Source organism: Panthera onca, chromosome A1, assembly GCF_046562875.1.
Source record: "Panthera onca isolate mPanOnc1 chromosome A1, mPanOnc1 haplotype 2, whole genome shotgun sequence".
NCBI lineage: Eukaryota > Metazoa > Chordata > Mammalia > Carnivora > Felidae > Panthera > Panthera onca.
Genome location: NC_138339.1, coordinates 189563934 through 189589797, shown reverse-complemented (window position 1 = coordinate 189589797; position 25864 = coordinate 189563934). Strand labels below are relative to the sequence as shown.

Below are 25864 nucleotides of genomic sequence, written 5' to 3'. Positions count from 1 at the left end.
CGTAAGCTATATTGACAGTTAAAAAAATAATTAAGCTAGGAAGTTACTTGGATAGTTACCCAAACCATTCTCATATTATTTACCTATGTCTTATATAAAGCTGACCTCACTTTATGTATTTTCATTTATATCAGAATATGCATATATAGTGGAAATGTTTAGGAACTTCTGAATATGTAATATATATATATTAAGTATATTATAAATGGGAAGGTTATTTTGTAAAATGTCTAAGTTTCATCAAATGAAGCCGTTCTCATTCTCACAACATAATGAAGAATAGGTATACCAACCCAGAACATTATTTTACAATCACATCAGCTGTGATTACGAAGTGTGTCTGTAAAGACAAGGGAAGTAGCAGGTTCTCAGATTCTATTCAATGATTACTGACACAGAGTAGTGTGCTGGAATGAACACAACATCTCAAATACAAATGCAGTTTCTGGCTCAGGTAATACATCTGCCATACATCTAGCTATATAACCACAGGCAAAAGTCATTTCAAATCCATGACCTTTAGTTTCCTTACATGTAAAATGAAAATTATAGAACTTATTCAAAGGCTTATTGTGGGGAAAAAAAGGAAAAATGTTTAATGTATACTGTTAATACAGTAAAACCTTGGTTTATGAGCATAATTGTTCTGGAAACATGCTTGTAATCCAAAGCAGTCGTGTATCAAAGCAAATTTCAAGAACCACTGGCTAAGTTGTGATCATGTGACATTCGGCGTCAGGTACTACTTGTATTGCAAGACATCGCTCATTTATCAAGTTAACATTTAGGATAAATGTTTGCTTGCCTTGCGGAACACTCACAGGACAAGTTATGTGCAACCCAAGGTTTTACTGTAGTCTAAATGTACTCTGTCATTCATGAAGTTTCAAACTTTTAAAAGATCTATTTATACTTATGGCCATATTGCCTCTTGGATGGTAAATACTACGTATTTATTCTCTTTTGGATAAATACGCATGTTCTTTCATTTATCTGACCTTTTCCTATAAATTTTAGGATTTGGAAGAAAAAAATCTATGCTCGACTTATCCACTTATTTTGATGTCCTAATATTTTTGTGATTCAACTTGTATTTACAGAACTTAATATGCAATTAAGTGCCAAAACTGTTTCAGAACCAGGAATACAAAGATTAAAAACCCTGTGCCTGTCCACAAGTGACTCACAATCTCGATATAAAGAAATAAAAATTAACTTCAGTATGATATCAGTTTTATTCTAGCGGTAAATATAGTTCTTTAGGAACTTAGAATTCTTGACTCTGTAAGGATCAGTTAAAGCTTCACCCAAGTGATGACATGGTCTGAACTTGGAAGAACCATGTTTTTGTCCCAGGAGAATGAAGAGAAGGGGACAATAAAGAAAAGTTTTTATTAACTGAGATTATTGAAAAAGATGAAGTTGAAAGCTGAAACTCTAACAACAAAATAGGAACCCCCCAAAAGATGCTATGCATTTATCCAATGCTCCTATCCTGAGACAAAATTAAATCAAATGAAATTGCCTAGGAGAAGTACTATGATTGACAATTTGAAAAGTGAACTTCCATCTAGTGGTTAAAAAAAAAGGTAAAACATTCAATCCTGGACTGGCATAGAATAAGGAGTCATACAAATCTACATCAATGGGAAAAAAAAGAAAACATAGTTTGCAAAGATGGATTCATATGTTTCACATTTTCTTTTAACTCTCTTCGTACATGTGCTGAGTACCCATTATTTTCACAAATTTTAAGAATTGTAAGAATTTTTAACTTTAGTTTTTCTCTTTACTTAAAAAATAAACACACAAAAAAGTTGTTTACTTCTGCATTTCAAAGGTTAATCAGAATAAATCACAAATTTAAGCCAACTTGCCATCTTCATGTCGAAGGTATTGGTTTCCGCCTCTGTCTCTAGCTAAGGACCATGCCTCTCCTTCATCACTCTCACAGAACTCTACCATGCTGTTCTTATCCAGCTGCACCCACGCACCTTCAGAATTGGTTACCTAGCACATAACAAAAAGCACGATTGATTGGCTTGATTCTTTCAGGGTACTCAGGCTGAAAACCAGCAAAAAGTTTAAGTGTTTGAATAGGGTAATCATTCCAAAAGTTACCATGAAATTAGTTTCTGAAATTAAGACCACAGCCTGAGGTAAGACAGAAATCAATAAAAAGTTCTGTAAAATGCTGCTTATTTATGACTTCAGTAAAAATAATAACTTTTAAGGCACAGGACAACCTCTAAATAACTTTACACATTACCCCAAAACACGTGGCGCTCTCTCTCTTTTTTTTTGTTTTGGAACCTAACATATCCCAACATAGCAAACTATTATTTAGATTGGTAGTGTCTATAATACAACTTGAAAATGACCCTGACACTGAGAAATAGCATGACACACTACATCTTCAAGCTCATCAGCTGAGGCAAATGCCACCATTAACTAAAAAGTTTTATTTGCTCAGGACTTCAGTGAGACACATAAATGAGAACAAAGAAATGAACTCTTTGTATATGTCACATCTCCATACCAATTCATAGTAAATATTTTAAAGTGCTGTTAACCCATGACATCATAGTACATTTATAATAATGAAAGGATATATGTACATACCAAACATTCATATATACAATACAAATCATTTTGTTAATATAAATACTGTTTTCAGAAGGATAATTATGAGAATAAAATTACTTAAAAAAGAAGCACAGAAAAATGATGTTAGTAGTATTTGCATTACAAGTAAGGATAAAGAACATTAACGTTTAAAAACCTGGGATGGAAATGGCAACCTTTGGAAGAAAGAGATGCTCTGGTATTATATTAAAAAGGGATAATTTAGAAGTCATGAAGCTACAAGAATCCATACCTCTCCCACTGCTTTGACTTTGTTTCCCAGAACTAACATTCCAATTGGGATACCTCTAAGGTTAGGACAGCTTCTGATGTTGTGACCGGAAGGTCCCGTCTTCACTACCTTGTACATGCCTGGCCCTCCTCGCAAGAACGGCATATCTTGTTCTTGCATTGTTGCTTCCTGTGGGCAGCAGGAGTTTATATCTTTGAAAAAGTCATCAGTATTAGTTTTAGGTTCCTGAAAATTTGAATAGGAAAAAAAAAATAAACAAAATACAATCTATTACCACTTTCGACATCCTATTATTAATAGCTTTTACAACAAGTCTTTAATACTATCAAATAAGAGAATACATATCCAAAAATAACTGAAGTATACACATTAACATGACTACCAAAGAATCTTTTAATGTTTCAATGCTGAGTAATATTTAAAAGAAGAGAAGAAAATATAGCAGAAAGAGCGAATGAACCTCTGGCTTTTGCCCACCACAATTTAAGAAATATATAGTACTTGATTTTATTTTTATTTTTTAATGAAATGTTAAACAGTAGGAAAAACAAAAATAATATACTCTGTGAACCACAACTGAATAATTTTGAATCATCATTACTGCATTGCTGTATGTTGGTACAGGTTAAAAAGTCTAAATCTTCATTTCCTTCCACTTTGTAATAATTACTTACAAATAGAGAAAACATGTGTGAAGATTCTAGAAACTTGTCTATAAACAGAATAGCAATGACAAAAAATGTGCATAAAATATAGCTACATCTTAATATTTACTAGTTAAGGATAAATATAAGAATGCTTATAAGATTTTAACAACTCATACTTCCTTAATGTAATACAAATAAAGATGTCCTGCTAGATCTGCTAGGCCAATACTAAACAATGATATATTAATGCTATTAACAGAAAAAGATGATTATACTTTTAGAGAGATTAATATCAAAGATGCATTTTTACATAAATACGATGCATTTAGATATAAAAGAATCACTTCTAAAATGAAAGAAAAGGACATGCCCTAAATTTTCTATTGAATCTGAATGAAATTGTTCCCTATGTGAATGCAATAAAGATAAATAATAACCTTCTCATATTTGCTCTTTGTGAAGGAGTAAAGTTCCACACTGGGGGCTCTTCCATTGTCATTATTACTTCTTTAAAACAGATTTAAACTGTACCTTTAAATACAGTAGTAAAGACTCTACAAATTATTTTATGTTTAAATACAACAAAAGATGACCCTAATGGGGCACTTATTTAAACAGTGCATTAAAATTAAATTAATATTTAGTAATACCATAAACATGGAATAAAAATGAAAAAACACTAATATACTATTTATGCAAGATAAAATACTACTAAATAGCTCTATCCCTCTAAGTAGTCTCATACTAAAGGGTCTTCCTTTCTATAATAAAAAATTAAAAATGAAATTCTTAAGTTAAAAAAATGTAGATTCAAGAATTCTGTGTACCTGTGACTTTAACTCAGTATATGGTCAGGGAAAATTTTTAACCCACTATTAACCTTCACATAATATTCTATTAATTTCATTGTGGTGATGAATAACTTTTAAGTGTATAAATACATACTATGGACAATATTTATTTACATTTAATATAATAATACTTGAAAAATGTAGATTTATAATCTAAAATAAACTTAAAATATGCATTGTACACACCCATGCATATATACTCATAAAAACTTACATATGAATAAAGAGTGTGCTCAAAATGAAAATGGAGGGTCAGGTCTAAACTTTAAACTGTGCTACCACACTAACAAGGTTTTCAGTAAACATTTAAAAATATCTAGTTGTGAATAACCAGTTTCAGTAAATACAGGCTATTTCATAGTTGGAAGAGGCAAGTTAGTCCTATTTACAACCAGTTTTTAAAAAATTACATGGTATGATGTCAAAAATAACAAGCAAATATTAGTAGATTTAGTGAAAAATCAATTTTACTGGTATTCACTGATATATTTAGAGCATTTAATTAAGTTATAACAGTATTTCCAAACTTTGGTCATTCAGCAGAACACAAGAGACGAGTCTTGGCAAAAACTAATAATAATTGTAAGTTGTTCAGCGAAAGGCAATATATGAGAACTTTTATTAAAATATTTAATATTTTATTGAATAAAGAAACTATACAAATTAATAACTGTTAAACAAAGTCTATCCATTTTTTTTTTTATAGTGCAGAGAATGAAAAGAACTGACAGACAAATAAGTCATAGAAGTATGGTTGCCATTCTCAAGGAACCCTAATACACATGCTTTAGCCAATACAGAAATGGAAGACCGGGGGACCAGTGTAAGAAACGGATGAAGTGCACTGTAATTTTTTTTCTCTTTGCATTCCCACCCCATTCTCAGATGAATATCCAAAAAGGCATTGGTGAAAAGCTAGGGAAGAAGAGAAGAGCCATGGATTTGGGACTTTCCCATCAAAACAAGCAAGATGAGAAAGCCAGATGTGGATGTAATTATGGGAGAAGCTACTCATAAATTAAATACAGCAAATTTGAAGTCACATAAAAGTTCAAATTAAACTAATAATACATTCTTTGACAAAAGCAGAGGGAAAAGGATTACCAGGGAAACTCAATTGTAGCACTTTGTGTCGATCTTTTTCAGCAAAAAGTCTTTCATTAACCTTAAGCAAAGGCTTCAAAAGATAGAAGGCAAAATTTGTTATACATGCTGAAATACCTGAATATTGTTTGACTGTTCCTTACAGTTAACTCACCTGGGGAAAAAAAGCTTTGGAAGTCCATGAAAATACGTCCAAGTCCCTGACTCCTTGGCTAGCATTAAAGATACTCTGAGCGACAAAGTTTAAGAAAGAAAAATATCAACAAAGAAAGGGAACAGGATATTATCTACAGAAGATGTGTTCACAGTAACAACATTGTTCTGTACTCTAGCACCAGCACTGTGACAGTATTTTACTACAGGGAAACTGAAGCCACCTGAGTAAACCATACAGCAAAGAAAGACTGATAAATAAGTTTTTGTCAAAAGCTCTCCATGGATATAGTGTGTCATGCCATTTACTAAAATTAAGAGCCAGACATTGATTTAAAGCTTAAGACAGTCAATGCAAGCAGGAAACCTTAAAACTCTTTTAAATGACGACGTATCTGTTCCAATACAAGCCAGATTTGTTTTATGACAGAAAACAGTCTGCTGTTTTATAAAGAAAAGGTAAATAATATAGATTGTATAGATAGTGCAACTATTATTATGAATATTAATGGCATGGAGAATCTGTGAACATTTCCACTTTTTAAAATACAAAAAACATCAAGAAGTCAAAAATCTAGGTCATTTTTCAATCTCCCTTTCTTCTCTAAATGAGGAAAAATCATTCAGAAATGTTACTGAAAGCTGTTAGCATATTTGTTAAGAAAAGTACACAGAAAAACATACAACTTGAATCTTTTCTTAAAAGACAGGCCTAGTTTTTGCTATCACCAAGTTTAGGAAATGCATAGAGCCTTTACATCTCTATGTTAAAATCTAAAAATATTCTGTTAAATAACCAACTTGCAGCAGCAGTCCTAGAAAAGTCAACATCTTCACAAAATGTCTTAATGAAAATTTAAGTGATATACATTTTACATAAAAATATGCTATTGAATATATTTGATCTGAAATTAAAATCTTCCCAGTGAGTAGCAATTACACACTTTTACTGCTTATGTAAATACTGTGATAAATGGTTATTTTGAACAAAAAAGAGGACACTCAAAATGTTAATAAAAGCTTTCAGCATCCAAAACTTCAACACAAAAGAAACAACACAATTCCCAACCAATTATAAGCCATTTTAGATAATGACAATTTAATATTCTTTAATCCTGTATTTTCCTCATGTATTTATGTATGGAAAGATGCAGATACACACCCACATACATACACATATATGCTAATTCAGAGATATAAGACATATAACAGCCAGAAAAAGGAGTTCCTAGTAATATGCCTACAAATGAATGCAAAACAAAACCAAGACCAAAAACCAAAGCCCCTTTCATATTTAAAAATGAATAGCAACTTAGGGTCCTTTCTCTTTATGTGAAGTGGAAACATGATGAAAGCATTTTAAAATGCTGTTTTTTTTGGGAAAAAGATGTCTTTACTGGTTCATTCATATATATAAGAATTTTTGAACTATGTGCTCAAAGGTTTTTCTCCTTCACAGAAAACAGTGGTGCAGACCTTTTGACATAAAACAATATTGAGATATTTTTTAGCATTTTCTATTTTTTAGCATAATTTTTTCTATATTAAAAGCAATGTAAAAAGCATCGTGAAAAGCAAGGCAGATGGAGTTAGTGATAAAGAAGCAATATGGTGATTCACAATATTTGAAGCTTGTACCTCTCTTTTATTTCCATGTGCAAACAAGTGTTTTGAGTCTGAGTACATGAATTAACAAGTGATATACTGCTAACCATTGTGATAAATTGCCAATCAAATCATTTTTGTACATGTTAATTATATGTGGATTCAAATTTGACACTTGTTTGCTTTTCTCAATTTGCAGAAAATTCCAGTAAACACTAGTTTACTACTTTTAAAATACGGTATCCAAATAAAATTACATTTATCAAATACCAAAAATGCACCAGATAGAAAGCTGGAGTTTAAACATAAAATAGACTTGCACGGTTTTCTTTAGAAAATTTAGGCAAGTTTAGTCTAAAGACATGAACATGCATGAAAATAATAATATCTCTAAAGTCTCAATTTCTAATTATTAAAATACATAAATTAGCTTTCATAGATTAATAGAAGTACCACTATATGCAAACACACACACACACACACACACACACACACACACCCCTACAATAATCTAAATCATTTTATACTCAAAGACTGTTTTAAAGGCAAAAAAGTTCTGTTAGGAAAATTAAAAATTAAAGCATACTAAAATCCTAACTAAATTAATGATCACCAAACTGCGGATAATTTTTCAAGGCACAGAAGATCAAATAAGTGAAAAATATTCATTGTGAAAATACATGACCAAACATGCCAAATGCTCACGCAAAAAAATGCTTAATAATTCTTTCACTGTGCTAGATGAGCACAGAGTTAAGAGTTGCCATTTTTAAAGAGAAAAAGATAAAATGTCTCCGAAAAATTAAACACAGCATACACAAAAACAATTAGTGTTATTTTAATTGCCTTAATTTCATTCTGTTAATGGTGCATTAAGTAAATACTTAGTATTTACTAAGGTTAAATAGTAAAAACAGATTATGCATATACATACACCAATCTATTAACATAACAAAACCAAGCAATTCGGGGTATGTTAAAGCTGTGGCTACCAGGCATCATCAGGTAACCCAAGAGAATGAAATGGGACATAAAATGTGAGAAACATTTGCTAATTTTACCAATTACCCCAGGTAATGCTATCAGAGAGATTACCAAAAGATATTTTCCCTTCATCTCTCCTCCGTATGTTCCGGTCCCTAAAATTTGGAGAAATCAACCTACTTTCTGTATGTGAACATCAATCAGCATATGGAGGAAGGAAGTGGTTTGTATAAATGCCTGGAGATGTTTGGACACATGAGCTGTTTCTCCAAGAATTCAGATAATATAGTCATTATGAAGATATCTTAGAATACTTCCATCCAGGTATCATTTACTCTCCTTGATATACACTCTACCACTCAACCTTCACAATGTTGGAAGACCTCATTTTTGACAAAGTATCCAAAGAATTGGGCCTAGAAGTTTTAAATCACTAATATCTCCTATCCTAGAAGTAAACTCGTTTTCCCCCAAAAATGTAAGGTCTATTCCAGGCAGTCATATTTTCCCCAATGTATGAAACATTCTATTAGCTTACATTCTGTAGCTTCCAGATCTTTAGAATTTTAATTTAAAAATCAACATTTTATGCCTTCTGTCTTCTCAGACTGACCTAACCTTCAACATGTATCACGGTACTCATCCTCATTCAACCATTAAGGTTATGAATATTCACATTTACTTAATTTGGGAGTTCTACTAAAGTGGTATGATTTTTATAGCTATATTTACTTTGTCCTTTTGTGACCATATGTCTCCTTATCTATTACTTTCTACTTGTGATTTTGAGAGAGTAGCTATCTGTTGACACTAGAAAAATAAGAATGATAAAATACATGACATCACAGGTCACAACAAAATTAAATGAGAGAAAAGTAAATGAGAAGCAGCAGCATATAGGTGATAGGAATTATTCTGAACAGTACATCATACCAAATGCCAAGCATTAAAATGTAGTATTCAACAAAGTTGAAAGCCTACCGTGCGCAAAATATAATATTTAACATTTTGGAAGAAAAGAATATGAGTAAGAAGGGATTCTTAATGAGTCCTTAACCTTAAGGAGCTTAACAAGAGAAGTAAAAGGTACACAAATACAAATGGGCTGAAGGAAAGAAAAACTAAACATTATGGGTAAGAAGTAGAGCTCTTCTACTTCGACCTGAGAAAAGAGAGGGAAACCTAATTTCCCCAGTACTTTTGTGATTCCTACCCCCAATCTTTTGCTTTGTCAGCCCTTATCAACTAGTTTTCAGTTCCCAAACACAGCAGGCCTCCATAACTTTGGACATTTGATTCTTTGTCACTTTTTCCTGACAACCTTTCTTCAAGACTTTTTCCCTCCTCACATATCACCTAGGTGAAGTCATTCTGTAACTTATTACAATGCAACTTAATTATATGAATGTGGCATGTCTGCCATATTATACAATGAGTACTCCAAGAGCAAGAACTGCACTCCCATCTTATTGATTTCATATCCCTTCCCTCCCCCTCTTCACTCAATGTTTACTTCCCATCTTAGTATTTGGTACGTTAATAAGGGCTCAATAGTCCTTAAATGAACAACCAATAAATTAGTAAATACAGCATTACTGGGAAGTACAGAGAAGACAAATGTCAACAGAAATTTTTGAGCTTGGTCAACTAGGAAAATTTAGTAAAAAAGATAGGAAAAAAATAGGAAGGGAAAGCATTCTAGACAAATGAAACAACATAAAGACTCCAAGATGTAAAATTGGACAGTGTTTTAAGAGCACAAAGTTCTAACAGAACACCAGCACCTCACAAAAAAGGGTCTGCATTCTTCATATTTATCCCTGATCTTACCATTGATCAAAAAATATTTTAAAAAATACATAGTTATATATAATATGAAAAGTCAATGCTATTTATCTGAACTAGAGCATTACTAAAGTGCTAAAACAGAGTGAAAGTCACATTTGTACTAAGTGAGGGTTACCATCAATTCTTAGCAAAGTAATGAAGTATTGTTAGGCAGGCTAACAGTTAGCTACAGTACCTGTCCGCAATAACACGAGTACAGAGCCCAACACAGGGCTCGAACCCACAAACCGCAAGATCATGACCTGAGCCAAAGTCAAACACTTAACTGACTGAGCCACCCAGGCGCCCCTAAAGCTTATTCTAAATAGGGTTACTTATGGTGATTTTTTAAATAGTTCATCAAGTATTTACTCAGTGTTCAAATTTCTAATCCTCACCCCCACCATCCCCAACAGTTTGAGTCAAGATTCAGATAAGGTCCACACATCGATGTGAATGCAAAATTATTTTAACTAGAAAAGCTCGAAGAGGTAGATGTAAAGACTGCAGAAGGCAACTTTTTGGTATTTTTGTATCTTTTTAAGTTAGTGGCACCCATCCTTGGTTATTTCTAATATTATTTTTTATCTCTCTGCATTCTCTGTCTCTCTTTACTGAGGACTGTTTTACAATTATTAGCCATAATTATAGTTGATTTATTCATAAATTGACTCGAGAAAGGGAGAGTGGGTGGAAAGTGAATGTGTTTTTTTCCAGTAGTAAATGTAGTAAGAGATGCAAATGAAGAGGTAGAAAGGTACATTTATTTAGCTTATTTGTTCCCTGAGAAGGTGAGATAGAATCCTTATTCCTTCCATCCCCTATCAATGTTTGGCCCTGCGGAGTAACATATTCCTTATGTTAGGGGCCCTCCCCGGTCCCTACAGACAAAACCTTGAAAAATGAGCCTGTTCTCACCAATGCCAGGCTGACTGTGTGAGTCCTCATCTAACACCTGCACTGAAGCAACTTTATACCAGGTCTGTTTGGAGCCCTAGGCCTGTTAGTTTTATCCCCTCTATCATTTTTGGTGACCACATAAAATATAAACCCTCTGTCATCTACCTTTTCTAGTATTTTTATACTAAAACTACTCTATGCTTCTCTAGGAGCCAGCATCAAACTATTGCCATTTGTCCCCTGACTTTGTATTGTATCTAAGAGGACCCCTCCCCCAATGGTAAACAAATTCGCTTTCATCTTTAATCTTGCCAGTCACAGTGTTGCCATCATCTGTGTCTTTGGTTTGATGTGGATGATCGCCCAATTGCTGAGACTTTTAGTTCTTAGACTGAGGCAGTTAGAATGACTGTCACTTCCACTCTACTTCAGCTACCTGCTCATGGCCACATTAACGGGCCATATCATTCAGTAAAACGCTCTATGAAATCAAGTCCAAATATTCTACTTTATCACACAAACTGCCTATCCTTCTAGTTCTTTAGGTAGACTGCACTCCTACATTGTTCCAGGATTTTATTCTGCCTCCAAGTCCCTTGGACCTCCACTTGTCCTTTCACGTTTCTAACGGAGGCTGGATTCTGTGGTTGGTGATCTCAAGGCCTCTTTCATCATCATCTGAAATCTTGTCCCTCTTTTTCTGTCACAGCAGCCCAAAATTCCAGCCAGTGCTATAATCTAATTTCTTGGCACTTTTGATTCTGGACACTTAGGGCTATGGGTGAGGAAGAGCATCCAGAATGGATACATCCAGTGGTCTCTCTGGGTTCTTAGGGACCACTAATCCAAAAACAAGTAGTTTCTCTTCAGATCCATCAGTTTCTCTTAAAGGCTATTCTAAACCTTGACTGCATTTCTAAACCCTCTAACTTAACTCATTTGTTTCAATCTCAACTGATGTCTTTCCTCTCTTCTTTTTTATAAAAATCATGCTCTTCTTCAACCTCTTCCTTTTCCTACTCCATCCCTAAAAACTTACCTACTGCCATACATATGCCCTCCCCTCCCTCACAAAACAACTCTCCAAATGAGCCCTTAATTCCATTTTCTCCTCCTTTTTGGTCTTCAAATGTCTTATCTACATCTGTATTTACCCCTTTTTACTGGCATCTTTCTTTTAATTTATAAGGATTTCAAATCACCACCATCCTTAAAATAAAGGAACTAGAAAACCTCAGCCTTATCAATGATACCAGGCTTTCTGAGTTATTTACATTAAGATAGAACTCATGTCATTCTTCAGCATAAAAAAAGGCTAGAAAATACCACAAGTCATTTCATTTTATGATCTTCACTATTCTGTCTCTAGATTTTTTCAAATAAGTCAGGGACAACCTCTTTCACATTCCAGTGAAAATCCATCAGGAAGTATTTGTATGGTTCACCCATTTAGCTTTCTTTCTCAACTTTGTTACTGCCCTTCTCTCTCTGACCTCAACAATAAATAGTCTCTTGAATGGGATTTAGAAGCATCAAATAACAGAACGCCACTGTTCCAAAATGAAACCATGGGATTTAAAACTTCAACACATGGCATTTCTTGCTCCTCCTTTCTACCTTTGTTTAGTGTCTTGCTTCATCTGTGTGAATATCTTTCTCTTCCAAAAGCATCTCCTCAAATGAACAAAGGAATTAAGAAGAAAATTTTGGAGTGGGGGGAGGTAGTAAAGATAATATAATTTAATATAATGCCTTATCAGGGATTGAAAATACACAAAATCTAGACTAATCAAAATTTTAAACATAAACTGTCAATAAAACAACAAAATGGTTATTATGTTACCTCATTTAAAATATAAATTTCATAATCCTGAGGAATATTTGGTTACAATAGTGGTTTCAAGCCATTTAAGGCTACCTTTTCGGCCACAGATGATAAAGAATTATTATTTCTCTTCCATACTAGTCCTTCTTCCAGAGGGTCAAAATTCTTTTCACTTTTTTTTTTTTAAAGATTATATTTTCAAGTGATTTCTACACCCAACATGGAGGTCAAACTCACAAGTGAGATTGAGAATCGCATGCTTTATTGACTAAGCCAGTCAAGCAGCCAAAATCCTTTTCATTTTTAACTGTAGATGCAAATCTGAGGAAAATTAAACATCTGGTTTATTTATTCAAAAGTTTGTATTTTAATTATGTATTTGTCATTGCTTAGCTTAACCTTAGTAAAACAGTACTCCAACACTCTCTAAATTTTATCACATATTATTAGTAAAACATACACAGAAATATATCTCTCCTCACTGTACTATTATAAAACATATATAAAATAATATAAAGTATGAAATCAACAAATAGAAATAGAAATTCAATTATATTTTTCCTCAAAGAATCATCTTCTATAATTGCCCCTTTGGAAAGAGCACATTACTCTGGACTATCAAAGAGGAAAACAACAATATATTGAATGATTTGATATAATAAGCTACCTTTATATGCTGCTGATTTTTAAGAAATTCAACTGTTTAAAATACTAAGGTTTTTTTTTAAATAAAATTTTACCAGCGCTATTTATGAACAGTGTCATAAGGAGTGCATACATTTGATAGTGATGAAAAGGAAGAAAAATCATATATTTCTGTTTAATTATAAACAGAGCTATGAGTTTATGGCAATTTTCGGACACTGGTGCTAGCTAAGTACTGTACTGCATTTGTCGGAGGTTCAATAAATTCTCTGACGTTAGGATTTAGCTTTTAGTTCTAGTTGGAACACTGTAACACCACTAAGAGACTAAAACTCCTTTTCATTTTTACACAATAGTATTATAAGCCAAGAAAGAAAAGAGTCAAACTTAGACAAACACAGGGAACTAACTACAAAATGCCAACATACAACAGAAATGTTATACATCTTTTTGAATGTATAGTAATACTGAGTTCACAACTTTTAGTTTAGAATTCATTGAAAACAGCAGTGTGAATAACAGACAACTACTCTCATTCCCTACATCTTTGAAAGGAATTCCAAAGGCCTAGTTTTAATTTACTACTTCCTGCCTGTGACCATAATAAGTACCAGTGCTTAGCTTTGCCAAACTCCACCTTCATTACACAGAAGCTCTTAGGAATTCAAGCACTAACAAAGCAAAAGTTATTTAGTTGTGGTTTACCTCAGAACTGAAAAGCCTTAATTAAAGAAAGCCCTGTAATGAGGACAGAGTGTACCTATTATGCTTTTTAAAACCACCTTTTACTTACGTCAACAGGGACCAGAAGACTCTTGCCAAGGTGTTGATTAAAGGACAGGCACCAGGCTTCAGTGTAACCATTCATGTTAGGAACATACTTCTTTATTGTCTCATCATTCAGTCTCAGCCACACACCATCATCATTATGGATCTACAAGACATAAGCAACAACAAGCCATGCCCACCTGTAAGTCCTAGTAGGCTTGCAAGGGCTACAGGGCTACAAAGCAGGCAAATAATAGTGGACATGAAGATTAAACATCTAGTTTTTGCAGGCGGTAAGTAAAAGAGAAACTTCAAGGAAAAAGCAGCAAAGAATGCCAAGCAATGTGGTAATTCACATGGTGAGACAGTAAAAACAATGTCCCTTATGAGTAAAAGCGCAAAGAAATCACACTTTAAGATAGTTTAAAAATAAAATGTTGGTCTCTCTAAAGAACATAACTTCTTTTCTCCCCTCAATTTATGATTTAATAATCGAAAGTTTCTTGGTTGTATTACTAGAAAAATATGCTGTCCAAAGTTAAAGCAATACGATGAACACATTTAAAAACAACACTTAAAATATTTAAGAAAAACTGTACCCATTCTCAGTGACTACTTGTACAGGTTCTACTTGTTAACTGAGCTTCTTTCATGTTAAAAATATAGTTTTAGTTACTTTTTTGTTGATAAAGAAAAATAAAATGTTTGACACTCAATGCATCTGCAAAACAACTTTCCAAATGCTATCCAAACCAATTAAAACATACTAACAGAAAATTTAGTAATATTATTATACAAACAATGCAAAAACTTTCTGTTCAAAATGTATTACCAAGTGTTTCTTTACAAATTACCTCATCAATGAAAGTGATAGTTCCATTGACTTTTACTATGCCTATCTGCTCACTCTGAAGGGAAGGGTGGCTACGGATACGGAGTCCTGCACTGTCCTTGGCCACAAATTTTCGAACCTGGGAAAGGCAAAGACAGACACTTGACATAGAAAATCATAGAACAGAGATCTTATAAGTACTAAGAAAATTAAACAGGTTTGAAAGTATTATAATTCAGAGAAAGTTTCCAAAATTATTTGTAGTTGCTTTCTCTGTGCAAGTTAACACTGGCTTATTTATAATGAAAGAATTTTAGAAGTATTAAAACGTACATATTTATAATTTCCTTTCTAAACTTTGAAGACATATGATAAAAAAGAGAAAAGAGCCATAGTTTTCCTTTTAGAAAGGTATGATACAAATTCTATTGCTAGTGTTACCTTTTTAATAAGGAGTTTACCCCAACCCCTGTATTTACTTTTTTAGATGTTAGGAAATTATTTTTTTCTTTTAACAGTATAGGATACTTTCCTTATAAACTTTATGCACTTAATTTCAGTAAACTTTTTGTTAATCGTATACTGTCAATAACAGAAAGTACACAAGGCCTATAAATTACTATGGCATTATACAAAGAAGCCTAAAGTACAGGTCCTATAATTTAGAAATGATTAGAATTATCACAAAATACTCTTCAAATTTATTTAGGGATATTTAATATTCAAAAACTGAAGTCAACTAAAATATTAGATGTTTGATGACCACCTTGAAACATCAACGAAGAAAATTAGTAAATCACTCTCTAATCTATTCAGGTTCTAATTTTATTCTATCCTAACCTTATTTGGTTGAGGTTCAGTCTTTGGTTTGACCAGCTGAGTTCCTGGTGGTATCATCCCTTTTGGGGGGTCTTTTACTTTAACTTCTAGGCCAGCATCTGTAAGAACAGAAAGATAATTGTAATATTTGTGAATACAAGGGAGAGAGGATCCTTAAACCTAACCTTGTGTACATTCACAAACGATGTTTTTATAATTTTTTAAGCTTATTTATTTATTATTATTGAGAGAGAGAGAGAGAGAGAGGGAGCGAGAGCGAGAGAGGGAGAGAGGGCACAAGCAGGGGAGGCAGAGAGAAAGGGAGACACAGAATCTGAAGCAGGCTCCAGGTTGTCAGCTGCCAGCACAGAGCCCAATGTGGGGCTCGAACCCACAGACCATGAGATCATGACCTGAGCTGAAGTCAGACACTCAACTGACTGAGCCACCCAGGTGCCCCCAGACTATTTTTATTTAAGTTTATTTATTTTAGACAGAGAGAGAGAGAGAGAGAGAGAGAGAGAGAGAGAACACAGGAGGGGCAGAGAGAAAGGGAGAGAATCTCAAGCAGGCTCCATACCATCAACACAGAACCTGATGAGGGGCTTCATCTCAAGAACTGATCTTAAAAACCATGAGATCATAACTGAGATGAAATCAAGAGTCGGACGCTCAACTGATTGAGCCACCCAGGCACCCCCAACAGACAATTTCAAACAAATAAAATAAGTATCAAAATACTGTCTTTTTAAGGTGATTGATATTTAAAAGGTAAAAAAACAAAAGCTAAGAAACACTCTTAACTATAGAGATCATACTGATGGTTACCAGAGGGGAGGTGGGTAGGAGTATTGGTTAAATATGTGATGGGGACTAAGGAATGCACCTGTTGTGATGAGCACGGGGTGCCGTATGGAAGTGCTCAATCACCATACTGTACACCTGAAACTAGTATTACACTGTATGTTAACTAACTGGAATTCAAATAAAAACTTAAAAAAAAAAAATCAACAACACAAAAACAGGTGTTGGTGAGGATGTGGAGAAAGGGAACTGTCTTACACTGTTGGTGGGAGTGCAAACTGGTGCAGCTAGGCTGGAGGAAAGTATGGAACTGCTTCAAAAAGTTAAAAATAGAACTATCCTACGATCCAACAATTGTACTACTAGGTATTTACCCAAAGAATAAAAAAAATTCTAATTCACAGGGATACAGGCACCTCAATGTTTACAGCAGCATTATCTACAATAGCCAAATTATGGAAATGGGCCAAGTGTCCATCGATTGATGAATGGATAAAGAAGACGTGGTATACATGTATACATATACATACATACATACATACACAATGGAGTATTACTCAGCTCTAAAAGAGAATGAAATCTTGCCATTTGCAACAGCATGGATGGAGCTAGAGAGTATTACGGAAGTAAAATAAGTCAAAGACAAATACCATATGATTTCACTCTTATGTGAAACAAATGAGCAAAGTGAAAAAAGAGAGAGAGAGGCAGCCCAAGAAACAGATTCTAACTATAGAGAACAAACTGATGTTTCTCAGAGGGGACATGGGTAGGATGGGTTAAACAGGTGATGGGGATTAAGGAGTGCACTTGTGATGAACACCGCATGTTGTCTAGATAAGTCCACCTGAAACTAAATTACACTGTGTTAGTTAATAAAACTTAAAAACTTTAAATAAAACTTAAAAAAAAAGGAAATATTTGAAAAGGGGCCTTAACATTCCAAATGAGCCTCTCAGAAGTTCAAGGAAAAGACAAAGGGTTCCTATTCTTTATCTGGAACATATGAAATGATACTGAAAAAAATAAAAAGAAAAGAAGAAACCCTTGTGAGATTAAGTGTTATCTTACAACATCAGATCACTGCACCAGATCACCATATCAAATTACAACATCAGTACCGCTCATCATCTACACCAATCACCATTCTGACCAGCAGGCGGCACAGCATGGTGGTTAATAGCTGGGGTTCTCATGTTATACTGTCTTGGTTGTTCCCATATCTGCCGCTAACTGTCTGACTTTCTGTGCCTGTTTTCATCTATAAAACGAGAATGAGAAGAGCACCTCTCTCACTGAGGTATTGTAAGAATGAAAGAATTTAAAATATGCACACACATAAGGTGTGCATAAAACAGTGCTAGAAATATATTAACTGCTTGATAAATACTAGTTATTAATATCACTGTTATTCTAGTGAATTATTATCTATCCTTGCTTATGGTCAAGCAAGTCCCAGTCTACTGAGTTTGGTCACCTTGGAGAGAGAGCTGAGTTTGTAAAGTAGGAAAGAAAATGGGTGCTGCTAAGTAAATATGAATATTTTTCTTCAGTTTCATTTCAAAAAACAAATATAAGTGGATTTTTCTTATCTACTGTGAATCAGCTTTCTTCACCCCACCATTACTGAAGACACTCTTGACTCCCTTCACTTTTGAATTCTTGTAATTTGTACCTCTCACATGTCACTACTTATATTCTACTTCATCTGATTTTGTTTGCCCATTCTATCTTGCAATCATCAGTAAGTTGTTAAGCCTCAATAGGAATGGTCTTACCTAGAACAATGTTTTGCTTAGAATCAACTAAAGTTTGCCGAACTAAAAGCTTTATGGATATGTTGAAATAAAGGAGAGTGCAGCAAACACTGAAGATAAAGGTCTCTGGAACAGTACAGGTGAATTTGATATATCTGATTCCATATAGTTACATTAATATATATTCTACACAGTTATATCAACATAACGTATCTCTTTACCTTCACTATAAAAACAAACTACTTAAACCAGAGTTCCCCAAGGGTATTTTGGTGGAATGTTAATCAGTAATTGCTTTTATCTCTACCTTGACTCCCTCTTCCTTACATGCAAAGGGTCTCAGGAAAAGGGTTAAACAAAGTTAGACAAGATTGTTAATTTCAGGGCACTTCAGAATCCCTGTTAATGTGGATTATGTGTGAATTGTATGAATATCTAAGATGAGAGTTTTAGGTTTTCTAAATCTACCTCATTATAGAAGCCCTTTTACTTTTTTTTTTTTTTTTTTAAATTTAATTCTGAGAGAGAGAAAGGGAGAGAGAGTGCATGCGAGCGAGCAAGTAGGGTAGGAGCAGAGAGAGACAGAGACGGAGACAGAATCCCAGGCAGGCCCTACACTACCAGCGTGGAGCCTGATGCAGGGCTCGAACTCACAAACTGTGAGATCATGACCTGAGCTGAAGTCAGAGGCTTAAAAGACTGAACCACCCAGGAGCCCCAGAAGCCCTTTTTCTTGAAAAACATCAGGAAAGAGTGTTATAAGGAATTCACATTGATAAACATTTATTAGAGCTTTCTTGTTTTGCTGTTGTCCTATTATACGAATAGTTTAAAAATAAAGAAAAGTAAATGATTAATGCTGAAAGGAAAAGAAATATACTTTTCAAAGTTAGTGGTGGATAAAGAAAATTCATCCATTCAACAAATATTTATTGAGCAGCCACTGTGTGCCAGGCACTGAACTAGATTGGGAGATACAAGGATGAATGAGATGGTTTCTGCTCTAAGCCAGGAAAGGAAGACAGACAGACCATGACGGGGAGATGAGGTATTCACATGGTTATAAATTTAGCATCACAAAGATCATAACTGACCAATCACATTAGAGAATGGAGGGGGGAGTCATGAGAGCTATAATGATACTATAAATTATTAGAAAATTTTGAAATGTTATGAAGGTACTAATTAAGTACTCATCGTAAATGAGGAAATGAAGCCCCAAATAAGTAATGAAAACTGTCCATATCTATGATACAAGTTAAGGAGAAAATTAGAAAGACAATTCTGTCTAGTTGTTTGCAGTAAGTAACCATAACTTAAAAAAAAAAAAAGAATACCTATTTCAATGCCATCAATGGTCACATGAATAGTGTAGAGTCCAATAGCCCCTGGAGTCCAATTTGCACAATAAGTGCCATCGTTATTGACACGGATCAGCATATTCTCACTGGGTCTGAAAAGAAATAAGATGGATATTGGAAAATTTACTTCTGGTTAAACAGCTGACAACATCATTAACGTAATTTCTAATGGTATTATTTACAATGAATGTCAATCCTATTGCCCTGCGATAGTATGTTTTCCTACCCTCCAAAATGACTGAATTTCATTTTTTCTTTCTCTCCTCAGGCCTTCATCACCCTTCTTCCTTCCTCTCAGATGATCATGACCTTATCATTTTTCACTGAGAAACAGAAGCAGTTAGATACAACTCCAAAGTTGCATTCAGATTAATAAACCTACTTTCTATTTCTCTATCTTCTCTCCTGTTATAATGCAAGAAGTGCCCTAGGTTTTGTTCGAAGCCACCCCTTCATTTGTGCTATGAATCTCCTTCCATCAACACTTCCACGCTATAATTACCTTTCTCTCTCTCACTCATCATCAATTTCTCCCACTTTCCTGAATCATTTCTATTTCCATCTCATTTCTATACAAACTTCAGAATCTTCCATCTTAAACACTACCTTAAACATCCCTTGATATATGGGACCTAATAAGGTCTCATGTCCCTTTTCCCATTTATTTCAAACTCATCTAAAGAACTGTCTACAATCACCCTCTCCATTTTCTCATTTCCAATTCTCTCCCACAACTTATCCTGATTAGGCCTTTGTTCTCACCACTTCATTGCAACTGCTCATGTCAGTCATCAATGACCCCAAATCTAACGGTCGTTTCTTTATCCTCAGCAATCTCTCAGTAGCATTTGAGAGCTGAAATCTCCTACTTTCTTGAAATATATTCGTTTTGCTTCCACAACATTCCCCTCACTGGCCACTGTTTCTTAGTGTTTTGCTGGCTCTCTCACTTCTGACCACTGCTTTTAACTTAAGGAATGTCCAAGGATTTGGGTCTAGTTCTTTTTTTCTTTCAATAGCATCTTTCTAGTTGACCATTCATCCAGTCCTCAGCTTTATTTTATATATATTTTTTAATTTTTATTTTTAACGTTTATTTATTTTTGAGACAGAGAGAGACAGAGCATGAACGGGGGAGGGGCAGAGAGAGAGGGAGACACAGAATCGGAATCAGGCTCCAGGCTCTGAGCCATCAGCCCAGAGCCCGACGTGGGGCTCGAACTCCCGGACCGTGAGATCGTGACCTGAGCTGAAGTCGGACGCTTAACCGACTGAGCCACCCAGGCGCCCCCAGTCCTCAGCTTTAAACACCATCTCACTATAGATGACTCCGAATTTTATTTCTCCTCTGAATTTCAAACTGAAATATCTCCACTTAGATAACCAGGAGGCATCTTGGCATCTCAACTTTAACATATCCAAAGAACTCTTATTTCTTACTCGCACAGCACCCAACAAAAGAGAGCAAAAAAACACCTGCTCATTTCGGACTCTTTGGTCTTCATAAAAATCATGATACTCTATACCAGAGATCAGTAACATTTTCTGTAATATTTTAGTCTATTGTGCCAAACAGTCTTTGTCACACTATTTAACTCCACCACTGTAGCGTGAAAAGCAGCCAAAGACAGTATATAAGCTAATGAGTAAGACTATGTTCTAACCTAACTTTCTTTACAAAAACAGGCCTAATACAGTCTGCAGGCCAAAGTCGGACAGCTCCCATACTGCTATACTGCTATATATTCTATACTACTGCTGAAGCTGAAGAAATCTATAATCACTCTGGATCTTCTCTTTCTTTCACTTCCTATTTCCTTTCTGACAGCAAGGCTATTGGCTTCATCTTCTAAGTATATCCCAAATCCATCCACTCTTCATTTCCACTTCTAACTCCCACCCACCCCTAGTCCAAGCCACCTAACAGTGTCTAACTCATCTCTCTGTTCCCACTCCTGCTCCCCTGTAATTCATTCTCCAAAGAGTAACCAGAATGATCTTTTAAAAACTATAAATCACAGTGTCTCATTCTCCTCCTTAAAACCCACCAAATTAATCCACACAGAAGAAAAGTAAAACTCTTTAACACAGGCTACCAGTCCCTATATAACAAGGCCATCACCTAGCTCTCTGACCTCATCCTCAACCATTTTTCTTCTTGCTCACTATTCTCCTGCTCCACTCTCCTTCCTTTCCTCAAACACATCCAGATCTGTCCATCCTCGATTTCCTCTACCTAGAATGAACTTCCTCCAAATCTTAACATGGCCAACTACCATCCAGCTCTGCAATCAAAAACCACCTCCTCAAATAGGTCTTTGCTGTCACCTAATACTTCTGGTGCCCTGTCCCATCCCCATCACTCTCCATCAAATAACTTTACTTATTATTCCTATTTTGTTTACTTATTTATAGTTTGTTTCTCCACAGGAATATAAATGTAATAAGAACGAGTACCTTGTCTATTTTGTTCATAAAAGTATCCCAGAGCCTGTTATCAGTGCCTTTCACGAAGTGGATGCTTAACAATATTGCTGAATAAATAATTCATTGACTTAGACAGGAGACTATTTTAGTTAGGTTTAAAATGTGAAATGTATGTGAAAACCTATTTATTGGCAAATGGCCAGTTTTTTCTTATTTAACATGCAGTAAATCTATACAGCTCATATTTATTTTATAAAAATCACCTGCTTTCACTATATGGACATTTTGTAAGTAAAATTAAGCCAAAGACAAAATGCTACTTTCCTTTTTCTAGACCAAGATATGTTCTCAAAACTTGGCTATTTTTATAGAAAACTTTCTAGATTGTGCATTAAAACTATTTTTAATACATATTAGAATAAAGTCATAGTAACCTGTTAATTTCTTATAAGTCATGTGATACGTGATATAATAGAAACATATAAGTATTTTTTTCAGGTTCACCTTGGAGCTTTTTCTAAGTTTTATGGTACAACCTATCTAATAATTCTTTCAAGGCATCCATTTTAAAAAGTACTTCTAACAAGCAAATAAAACAGCAAGTCAAAAAATCTGCTTAAATATGGAGTTAAAATTACTCAGAGGCTGAAAAATTAAGACCTCATAACTGAAAATACAACTACAACATACACTGAAATTGCTCTGTGACTCATTAGGTGAAGGAGAGAAGAAAAAAAAATGGAAAAACAAACTAACCAACTCTAAACAAGCCAATATATATCTTTTTAGATACTAATTATTCTTTCTGTAATACCTTACTATTATTTACCATATTGGCAGTATTATAACTGGAGATAAATACATTCTATTTGCAAATCTACACATTATAAAATCTGGGGTAAATCTACTGGAAATTTAAAAATGATATAAAATATCTATTATGGAAAATAAAGTTGGAATGCAGGATGATTTTAGTTGCAAGCAGTTGACAATATACATCTTGGCTATGTGTTACAAAAATGATCCTTACCTTTTAGGAGTTGGTGATGCAAAACGCAGTTCTTCAAATGAGTAATTTTCATAAACCTTTAAGAAAGAGACCAATAAGAATCCAGGGAGGTAAATAAATCCATCAAGACCAATAACGCATTAGAAATATTCTTTAAAAAAAAAAGTTTATTTATTTTGAGAGAGGGAGAGAGAGAGAGAGAGAGAGAGAGAGAGAGAGAGAGAACGAACATGCACATGCGCATGTGGGGGAGGGGTGGAGACAGAATCCCAAGCAGACTTTGCACTGTCAGCCCAGAACCCAACACAGGGCTCAATCTCACCACTGTGAGATTATGAGCTGAGCTGAAATCAAGAGTTGGACACTTAACCAACTAAGCCATCACAGGCTCCCTTCATTAGAAACATTCTTGGGGTGCCTGGGTGGCTCAGTCACTGGGCATCTGATTTAGGCCTCAGGTCATGATCTCGCAGCCCGTGAGTTTGAGCCCTGGGTCGGGCTCTGTGCTGACAGCTGGAAGCCTGAAGCCTGCTTCAGATTCTGTCTCTCTCTGCCCCTCCCCCACTTGTTCTCTGTCTCTGTCTCTCTCTTTCAAAAATAAAATAAAAACATTAAAAAAAAAGAAATATTCTTAAGATAGTGATAGAACATTCAATAAATGGTGCTGAGACACCTGGTTGTCCATATAGAAGAAAAAGAAAAAAATCGATTACCTGCATCACATCATTTACAAAAATAAATTCTAGGTGTGTTAAAGACCTGAATGTAACAAACAAACCATCAACAAATTAAGAGGGAAAAAAAAAGATATTATCTTTTGAGTACATTAACATTTTAGCTTTCTCCCAAACACACACTATAAATAAAGGGCAAGGATATGAGAGAACAGGAGAAGGGGATTTGTAACTGATATAACCAAAACGGGATATGAATCCATAATACACAGATTGGTGCAACTGGACCTGTAGAACAATCTGTTTCTTAATAAAAATAACAAAAGTCTGGAAGAAATTATCATGAAATGCAAAGACAAAAATGGGCTGTAAGTACCTGAAACTTGTCACATTATTCCCAGTATTTTTGTACCCCTGTAACATTGCCAAATTAACCATTATCTTTCAAGGTTCAGGTAACGTTCTGCAACAGTTCATTCACTTGTAACTTCTACTGTACTTACAGTAAAGAGAGGCACACCCACACCAGTCACAAATCTCCATCCTTCATCCCATCCTTTCTGTTTTCATAGTGTGATTTAGAAAAGATCTAGCTGCTTTCACTTACTACAAAGTTACAAATGAAAAATATGCCCTTACGGTTAGGTTCAACAGGAAAACCCAGGGTTCCAGATTCCCAGCACAATGTTTTCTGCTCTACCACTTTCCCTCAAAATACACATTATTACATTTAATAATCAAAGAACAGATCATATTTCATTTCTCCATCCTCCACAATATTTGGCTGACTATTGAGTGGCACACAGTGTGTGTGAATGGCTGATAGAAGAAAATCTCTTTCTTGGAACACACACTGCTGTCTCCAAAAGACAGTGTGGGAATGATTTTCTATAAATGCTCTAACCCTAGGCGACTGAGAACAGTCTTGCAATACTGAATCTGGTTCTGGTAACTGGACTTTCAAAATAAATTATACAAATAGAATCATGTTCACAGGAAACTAAAGGAATGATTGGGAGGTAAGGGGACCAGAAAGTAAATCCCTTAAATAAAAATGAAAAATGGATGAGAATGTTTATCTTTGAATTCTTTAAGTCAGTGGACAACTAACTCATCCAAGACTCCAGCTTTTTAGCTCCCTTGTTTCTTCACCCTCAACAAACTTCACTTCAACTCTCCTTCAGCCTCTCACACCAAATGTCATAGACCTGTGAGATTCCATAGAATTGTTCTTTGAATCAAAACAAAATGGCTACTCACAGTTTCTGCCTCAGTGACCCTTAGTTTATCTATTCTTAGACTACCAGTCCTTCTCACCCCAACTCCTTCTCTCTGGATCTTCCTTTCCAAACAAATTAGGTTCCACTGTCCTTTCTGTAACCACTATCTGCTGAACTCCCTTCTCTCGCTATTCATTTGTGGAGCTCCCTGACAAAACTTCAGTGCGGAATCAATCCAACTGATTACCTTATCCATGTTCATATGACACACACTGCATTGTTCATACATGATCTTTAGTTTCATCTGATTCTTCAAGGATGGCCGATAAATCTTTCCTTATCAGTTCTCTTTTATTCTCCACAATGACCATTTCATTTCTCCCTCTTTGTTTCAAATCCTGACCCTAACATGCATCACTCCTATCTCCAACATATAATTACGATCTTAAATAATTCTTTTGGTTACACAACCTACAAATTAACTAGCATCTGTATAAATTACTTTCTCTTCCCTCTCCTGGTAAGGTGCAAGAGGCAATGCTCCTATTTAAGGCCCACCCCTCCTCTGGAGCTCTAGACCCTATTTTCTTCTCTCTTGGACTATCTTCCTGGTTTCCTTCCTCTTGACTGTCTTCTCAACAGCATTAAAACATCTAAGCCTTTCTCTATTCATCCCAAATTCTAAAGCCTTCACTCAATTCTATTTCCTCTGTTTCTTTTTATAACCTAACATCTTGAAAGACCTGATCTATACTTGTTTGTCTTTACTTTCAC

At 34.7% G+C, this 25864-nt stretch overlaps 1 protein-coding gene across 14 annotated transcripts in view; it reads right to left on the bottom strand.

Moving 5' to 3' along the window:
• The window catches only part of MYCBP2 (MYC binding protein 2), a 282639-nt gene that overhangs the window by 67704 nt on the left and 189071 nt on the right, over positions 1-25864 (bottom strand). For 9 of the 14 annotated variants that reach the window (XM_078432585.2, XM_078432586.2, XM_060636897.3 and 6 more), the window contains 8 exons: positions 23218-23273; positions 19737-19852; positions 15860-15957; positions 15042-15158; positions 14213-14353; positions 5635-5709; positions 2879-3103; positions 1878-2010 (listed from right to left, as the gene is read on the bottom strand). In XM_078432585.2, coding sequence (XP_078288711.1) covers positions 1878-2010; positions 2879-3103; positions 5635-5709; positions 14213-14353; positions 15042-15158; positions 15860-15957; positions 19737-19852; positions 23218-23273 — 961 coding nt within the window. The remainder of the gene's footprint in view (positions 1-1877; positions 2011-2878; positions 3104-5634; positions 5710-14212; positions 14354-15041; positions 15159-15859; positions 15958-19736; positions 19853-23217; positions 23274-25864) is intronic. The other 5 variants (XM_078432589.2, XM_060636905.3, XM_078432588.2 and 2 more) reach the window with 4 other exon arrangements.